The sequence below is a fragment of the Aegilops tauschii genome, chromosome 2, assembly GCF_002575655.3.
Source record: "Aegilops tauschii subsp. strangulata cultivar AL8/78 chromosome 2, Aet v6.0, whole genome shotgun sequence".
Lineage (NCBI taxonomy): Eukaryota > Viridiplantae > Streptophyta > Magnoliopsida > Poales > Poaceae > Aegilops > Aegilops tauschii.
In genome coordinates this window covers 609,584,125-609,592,646 of record NC_053036.3, presented here as the reverse complement: position 1 = coordinate 609,592,646, position 8,522 = coordinate 609,584,125, and the positions used below count along the sequence as shown (strand labels likewise).

At 57.2% G+C, this 8,522-nt stretch overlaps 1 protein-coding gene across 1 annotated transcript; it reads right to left on the bottom strand.

Annotated features, from left to right (window-relative positions):
• Positions 1-7,362: 7,362 nt before the first annotated feature.
• LOC109759291 (VQ motif-containing protein 31) lies at positions 7,363-8,522 on the bottom strand. The gene has a single exon (XM_020318114.4). It carries the CDS (start codon positions 8,326-8,328, stop codon positions 7,690-7,692), a length of 639 nt encoding a protein of 212 aa, XP_020173703.1. The 5' UTR covers positions 8,329-8,522; the 3' UTR covers positions 7,363-7,689.

Genomic DNA, 8,522 nt, shown 5'->3' with positions numbered 1-8,522 from the left:
CTTCCCACAGCGTGTGAGCATCAAGAACAGCCCGCGCCTTGATCGCCCACACGGTGTAGCCGTCCGGCAAGAGCATCGGCATCCCCATGGACACCGATCCGCCCGTGCCGCCGCCGTGTGGAACCAGCGCCATTGCCGCCGGCGACCTCCCGAACCAGAAGCTCTGATGCCAATTGTTGGTGCAGCTCCCCCTAAACCCTAGCCCTAGCTCTACCTCGCTCTTTCTCTCTCTCTCTCTCTCTCTCTCTCTCTCTGCGCTCAAACGACAGAAGAAGAAGGGAGAAGAGGATCGGAGGAGGCAGTGGACACAGAGATTTTGCCGGCGCACGAACACCTTCTTTCTTCCCTCGAGCACGAACTCGACTCTGACAACGAGCTACAGAGAGGATCCGGGGTCTTATACCCGTGAGCTCTGACATGCCAGGCCTCGCCTCGCACCCACTCGCTCCCCCACTCCCCCACGTCCCGCTCGCTCTGGTCGCGCCCGTGCATCGTGCCCGAGCGCAATCGCCACGGCCACCCCGCGCGCCCGACGCGGTCTACTACTCCCTATTGCTCGCTAACAGAACCGCGTGGCCCCGCGCACACACGCGAGCTCACGCGCACACACACACCTACGCTCGGTCGCGCACGCACGCACCCAAGCCCTGCCACGGGCCGAACCCGACGCGGCCACTGCACGCATGCACTCGCACACCGCGCCCCGTGCTCGCCACGGCTTATTGCCCAACACTCTTCCCCTAAGCCGTGGCCTAGAGGAGGTCGTTGTCCTCGACGTCGACGTCCGCCACCAGTGCCCGCTCCGCCGCCGCCGCCTTCCGCAGCTACGGGCAATCGCGCTTGAAGTGGCCGCGCTCGCCGCACTTGTAGCAGCGGCCACGCCTGTTGCCGCCATCCCGCGTCGCCATGCTGCGTGCGTCATCGTCGTCGTCCCGCGCTCCGCCTCGTCGCTGCTCCCGCGCCCGCCATTGAGCCGCCGTGTACAGCAGCTCGCCGCTGCTCTGCCCTCGGCGCCGCACACGGTCGTCAAATGCGCGCAGCCGCCCGAGCGCCTCGTCGTACGGCAGCTCCTTGAGGACGCATAACTGTTCGATGCCGGCGACGACGGGGAAGAGGCGGTCCGGCACCATGTCCAGGAGCTTCATCAGCAGCTCCGTGTCTCCCAGTGTCTCGCCCAGCCCCGCGAACCGCGCCGCCATTCCTGCAAGCCTTCCGGCATACGCGTCCAGCTGCTCGCCGTCTTCCATCTTCATCCGGTCCAGCTCGCCGCGCGCACCCGCTCGGCGCCGACGAACCTCACTGACAGGGAGTCCCATACCTCCCTGGCAGTGGGTTTCGTCGCCACCGAGAGCAGCACATCCTCCGGCAGCCCTTGCACGATCAGTGCCATCGCCGTCTTGCACTTCTTGTTGTTCACCGGCGAGTCGCCCAGCGCCACCGCTTCCCACAGCGTGTGAGCATCAAGAACAGCCTGCGCCTTGATCGCCCACATGGTGTAGCCGTCCGGCAAGAGCATCGGCATCCCCATGGACACCGATCCGCCCGTGCCGCCGACGTGTGGAACTAGCGCCATTGCCGCCGGCGACCTCCCGAACATGAAGCTCTGATGCCAATTGTTGGTGCAGCTCCCCCTAAACCCTAGCCCTAGCTCTACCTCGCTCTCTCTCTGCGCTCAAACGACAGAAGAAGAAGGGAGAAGAGGATCGGAGGAGGCAGTGGACACAGAGATTTTGCCGGCGCACGAACACCTTCTTTCTTCCCTCGAGCACGAACTTGACTGTGAAAACGAGCTACAGAGAGGATCCGGGGTCTTATACCCGCGAGCTCTGACATGCCAGGCCTCGCCTCTCACCCACTCGCTCCCCCACTCCCCCACGTCCCGCGCGCTCTGGTCGCGCCCACGCATCGCGCCCGAGCGCAATCGCCACGGCCACCCCGCGCGTCCGACGCGGTCTACCACTCCCTATTGCTCGCTAACAGAACCGTGTGGCCCCGCGCACACATGCGAGCTCACGCGCACACACACACACACCTACGCTCGGTCGCGCACGCACGAACCCGAGCCCTGCCACGGGCCGAACCCGACGCGGCCACTGCACGCACGCACGCGCACACCGCGCCCCGTGCTCGCCACGGCTTATTGCCCAACACTCTTCCCCTAAGTCGTGGCCTAGAGGAGGCCGTTGTCCTCGACGTCGACGTCCGCCACCAGTGCCCGCTCCGCCGCCGCCGCCTTCCGCAGCTCTGGGCAATCGCGCTTGAAGTGGCCGCGCTCGCCGCACTTGTAGCAGCGGCCACGCCTGTTGCCGCCATCCCGCGTCGCCACGCTGCGTGCGTCATCGGCGTCGTCCCGCGCTCCGCCTCGTCGCTGCTCCCGCGCCCGCCATTGAGCCGCCGTGTACAGCAGCTCGCCGCCTGCCCGCTCGCCGCTGCTCTGCCCTCGGCGCCGCACACGCTCGTCAAATGCGCGCAGCCTCCCGAGCGCCTCGTCGTACGTCAGCTCCTTGAGGACGCAGAACTGTTCGATGCCGGCGACGACGGGGAAGAGGCGGTCCGGCACCGTGTCCAGGAGCTTCATCACCAGCTCCGTGTCTCCCAGTGTCTCGCCCAGCCCCGCGAACCGCGCCGCCATTCCTGCAAGCCTTCCGGCATACGCGTCCAGCTGCTCGCCGTCTTCCATCTTCATCCGGTCCAGCTTGCCGCGCAGCGTCGCCCTCCTCGCCGCGCGCACCCGCTCGGCGCCGACGAACCTCACCGACAGGGAGTCCCATACCTCCCTGGCAGTGGGTTTCGTCGCCACCGAGAGCAGCACATTCTCCGGCAGCCCTTGCAGGATCAGTGCCCTCGTCGTCTTGCACTTCTTGTTGTTCACCGGTGAGTCGCCCGGCGCCACCGCTTCACACAGCGTGTGAGCATCAAGAACAGCCCGCGCCTTGATCGCCCACACGGTGTAGCCGTCCGGCAAGAGCATCGGCATCCCCATGGACACCGATCCGCCCGTGCCGCCACCGTGTGGAACCAGCGCCATTGCCGCCGGCGACCTTCCGAACCTGAAGCTCTGATGCCAATTGTTGGTGCAGCTCCCCCTAAACCCTAGCCCTAGCTCTACCTCGCTCTCTCTCTCTCTCTCTCTCTCTCTCTCTCTCTCTGCGCTCAAACGACAGAAGAAGAAGGGAGAAGAGGATCGGAGGAGGCAGTGGACACAGAGATTTTGCCGGCGCACGAACACCTTCTTTCTTCCCTCGAGCACGAACTCGACTCTGACAACGAGCTACAGAGAGGATCCGGGGTCTTATACCCGTGAGCTCTGACATGCCAGGCCTCGCCTCGCACCCACTCGCTCCCCCACTCCCCCACGTCCCGCGCGCTCTGGTCGCGCCCACGCATCGCGCCCGAGCGCAATCGCCACGGCCACCCCGCGCGCCCGACGCGGTCTACCACTCCCTATTGCTGGCTAACAGAACCGCGTGGCCCCGCGCACACACGCGAGCTCACGCACACACACACACCTACGCTCGGTCGGGCACGCACGCACCCGAGCCCTGCCACGGGCCGAACCCGACGCGGCCACTGCACGCACGCACGCGCACAGCGCGTCCTGTGCTCGCCACGGCTTATTGCCCAACACCCCCACCCGTTCTCATTGCTCTTTTTATTTATGACAAGCCCCCATTGATTCAAAGCCAGGCTGCTGATCGGCTCAGCTTGCTCAGGCCAGATCAGACCACAGAGGCCAGGCCAGCAGGGCCGGCGTGGCAGCGTGAACTCTTATACAGTATTAATTAACGGTGCTGCTGCAGCAGCAGCCTGCGGTGAGCAGGGCTAGTCACGGGAATCCGGTTGGGAGAGGAGATGCCACGAACCGGAAAGCGACGGGGCTCTGTTCTGATTGATCCGGAGGGAGAGACCAGGCTGCGGGCGACGAGAAACACGCTGGTTACTGCAGGCGGTTTCGGTATCCTGTGCTGGAGTATATGCTCAGCGCCAGTGTGCGCACGCACGCGAGGGCTGTGGGCTCCTGTGCGGCCGTGCCGGCGTGCATGCTCACCATGAAACCCGGCGTGCATGCTCACCAAGAAACAGTATGCACTAAAATATGAAAGAACGCAGACTTTGTTTGCACCAAAAACTGTTCGAGTACATTGCGGGAGAACACAAATGATTCTTCCCAACGCAGGTGCATGGGTGATTCCGTATGAAATGTAGTGAGAATATATTTTTTTGTAAAAATGCCTAGCGTACAATCCTACTCCCTCGGTTCCAAAATAGATGACCCAACTTTGTAGTAACTCAAATAAATTTGGGTCATCTATTTTGAAACGGAGGGAGTAGAAATCAAACAAAAGCACACACGCGAAAAAAATCATTAGGATTACAATCGTCTAAAATTCTTGCAGAAGTCCTTCGAATACAAGAGGCCAGTACGCCAGTGCTATTTTCTGCGGTGATGCTCCTAGTAGAAACAGAGCGTCCTTTCTTACTGGCCGTAGCCGAGCTTTCTCAAAATTTACATGGATAAACCTGTGGAAAAAGAGCAAAAAGGAGGGACACATAAGGGTATCTTCAACATGGACCCTTAAATCGCACCTATATGTCCTTTGCGGGAGTCCAGGCACCTTTTGTCATCCAATACTATCCCTCAAATGTCAACGAACTGATCCGGACATCCAAATTAGGACAAACGAGAAGCAAACTTGGAGGCCTTTGGGGGAGTCCGGACATCCGTCGAGCCAACCAAAAGCCACAACGTTGGACATCCGGACATCCCCTCTCTTCCCTCAACCACGGCATGCTCATATATAAATGGACATTTAGGGGACATGGTTCGATGACCGGCTCACGCATCAATGTCCACAAGCTGGTCCGGACCAGTACACGGACAAATAGTGTCCATTTTAAAGATCATTGTTGGATGTGCCCTAAGAAAGTGTGACATGTCACAACTAATAACCATGGCTACGGAATCAATGCCCACCATGATCACACTCTCATGGACCTTTTGGCTAGCTTTTATCGTTTGGTGTGAGAAAGTGATTAGCTGAAATGTTGTAATAATGATCTCGATGAATTGTTCGACTTTCTTTCACCATATGTGTGAAATGAAAACCAAGTACCATGATCGTAACATACATTTTTTTGAAAGGAAGGCGATGGACCGAAGACCATCTCCAGCCACACTTGGTTAATGTGTGTCTGTAAGAGAATTCCTTATTTGGTCCTTCCTTAAAATTTGCTTCCCTATTTGACACCTAAAGTAATTTTTTGTTCCTTATATGCCACTTCTATCCATTTTAGGCAGTAATGGGGTTAAGTGTGAGGTGAAAAGACCATCTTGCCCCCTAGTGCATTGTGTAACTATCCTGGATGTAGTAAAAAAAATCTTAGTTCCCCCATCGTGTAACACTCAACATTTCAACACCATCCAAAATAATTCACGGGAAATAAAATTCAACAATTCGTAAATAGGTGATACACAACTGAATTAACTGTGTTATTGTGCTCGTTGATCTTTTTCCTTTTGTTTACTTTCCTCATCCAAGAGGCTTGCATTGTCCAACATAATATCGACTCCTCTCTGACCCTTGCTAGCCTCGCATTCTCTTTCGCAAGCTCAATTATCTCATATGTCTTCGCCTTGTCAAGCTCCCATTTTTTGCCATTTCCCTATCTTCTACATGTCCATCCTCTCCCTCTTAATTGTCATCCCCCTGCGCATCCTTTCCCAGTCGGGGTCCATCCTCTCGCTTCGCACATTCAAGAAGAGCTTGTACCTCTGCTCCTTCTTCTCCTCCATTTTCTTCACCCCCTCCCCCGGTTGTTGCAAAAGATGTTTGTATATGTGGTGGACATTTTGCTTGTCGCGCCCTCATGCATGATCCTATCCTTCTCCCAGTTCTCCCCCCTCAAGTGTCTATTCCTCTCTGATTCAGTCCCATGTCCGCCCGTTCCTCCACCTTGACCATTATTTATCATATCCATCATGAATGAGTCCTAAACATGCATCACACTAAAACTACCATATTAAAATCGGTCCGAACAATGCATATGTGGCAAAAACATTGCATATCAGGTTGAAGAATGTCCTCGAATAGTTGGTTTGCATGTCCAGCACCCAAGGTTCCGAACATTGTCCACATCCGTTGGAGTTCTAGAGACTCATACACCGTATCCAGGGAAGCGTCCGACTCTTGCGTGAAGGCATCTGGAATGCCTGGCCATTGCGAAGCCGAAACAACGTTGGGGAGCAGGCGTGGTGGAAGACGCCGAAGCAGACGTGGCGAACTCCACGTCAAGGCGTCCTTCGCCGCAACTTCCTTTTCAGCCTTCTCACGGGTGCATTGTCGGGTATGCGGTATGTTGTTCCTTGTTGGCGATGGTCTCCGCCTTGTTCCCAACGGTAGGGTTCCCATGAACTCCGCCGAGCCATTGTCCATGGTGGCGGGAGTCGGTCGGTGGCGTGGACGCGAGAAGGGAAGGATAGAGCGAGTGAGTCGGACGATTTGGACAATTTTGAGAGATTTGTGGTGTATTTGTTCCCGTTAGATCCAACATGGTGGACTTGTCCCGATGACCCCAAATTGGCTTCACATATAGGCTAGTTTGTGGGGTGTTGGACAACCCAAACATAAGTCTTGAATATAAGAAAGCTAGTTGGATGACGTTTATTCGTCCGGTCAGTGTCCAAGCTATTCACGCGGACATACACAAGATTTGGGGGCCGGTTAAAGATGCTCTAACAATCGTCAAACATCTATTCCAAATGAATACTACGTTTGACGCACAAACCCTATCCGACCCACCACGCATCCGATTCATAACAACATGCGTACATAGACCATCCTCCGGCATGATGCCCGTGACTGCTAGTACTAAATCTTCTAGGCACCCACGAAATATATTCCACGGGCCCCCACATGCAAGCAAGATACGGACAGATCTATGTTTGCTGCCCTCTCTCCACAGGCGGCCAAGAGCGGAGATCGAATAACCAAATTGACGTCGGCATCCGATTCCTACCCAACTTTCGTGACCAACAGCACGATCGCAAGATGTCAATCAGCTCCCTCCGTTCATGCATGGGCAGATAGATAATGTTCGAAACTTACGCGCAGCTCCCGTTGAAAGATCGCATGCGCCTTTCGGGCAATTGGTCGATGATGCCTTTCTCGTACGTTCACCCGCGAAAAAAGAAGTTTGTTGACTCCTCTTAGATGATGATTTTTTTTCTTCTTTCGAAAAGGCAATAATAGCAACTTTGACCTCAGCTTCTATGTTTAGCAATTGTATGCGTAGAAATGAAAAAAGGCAATAAGTAGCAACTTTGACCTCAGTTTCTATGTTTAGCCATTGTATGCGTGGAAATGAAACCAGGCAATAAGTAGCTTTGACCGCCGGCTTTTATGCTTAAGATACATGAAGTACTTTTGTGTAAAGAAATGAGATTAAGACTTGCACGAGTGGATGTAATATTAGTAGGGGAATGGAAATGTAGAGAGAAAGCAAGAGTTGAGCATCCAAATCAAGCATAATTAGGAAGCAACACTGGTCCGGTCATGGATCATCTAAATGCGAATCAGCTACTAGGTGGTACAGAGAATTAAACACGGCATGTCGGTCGTGGGGATTAATGGCGGGGTTGACCAGAGTCTAGCTACAGCCTAGAGGTAATGGCTAAGTAGTAATTAAGAGCTAGGCGAAGGAGGAGCTCCGTGGGGAGTGGACGGGGAACAGGGGCAGCAGCTTGGGCCTCTCGGCGGCGTCGCCTCCGGCGCCGGGGGCGGCTCTTGGTGACGAGTGCAGGTAGAAGGCCTTGGAGGCGATGGCCTTCTCCTCCCTCTCCACCTCCTCCTGGCTTATCACCACCCCGCAGGAGCACGACGAGGGCGGCGACGGGGAGGGCGACGAGGCGGAGGAGGAGACGCGGGCGTAGTCCATGGTCGAGACCGGCGAATACTGCATGACCCCGTGGTGGTGTTGGTGGTGGTGGTGATGGTGGTGCTGGTGGCCGTGGTGGTAGTAGAACGGCTGCGGCCGCGCGAGCTCCAGCCTGGCCGGCGCCGCGCGCCGCCTCTCCTGCAGCTTCGGCCGCCTCATCGGCACCACCGGCACCATGGCGGCGCCCGCGGCGTGCTGCCTCTCGGTAGCCGGCATCGCCGCGGCTGCAGCTCCCCCCGGCGCGCCCGTGAGCCTCTGCACGAGCGCGCGGAACGTGGCCGGGTCGGCCTGCACGAACGTGGTGTTGGCGTCCACGTCCACGCAGCCCCTCGCCGCCGCCGAGCCACCGCCCCTGCTCGGCGCCGGCGCGCGAGAGGACGACGACGACGGCATGAGACCAACCGAGCAAGCTAGCTAAGCTAGCTACCTAGCTAAAGAGGAATCGGGCGACCGGCAGGAAAGGCGAGGCGGTGTGTGGCAGCACATGCGAGGGCGAGGCGGACGGAATGGAAGAGGGCTCGCCGGCTGGCTGCCTTTTTAAGGGACAGAAAGGGTGCATTAAAGCGCGTAGGGTTGGGATCCACCCA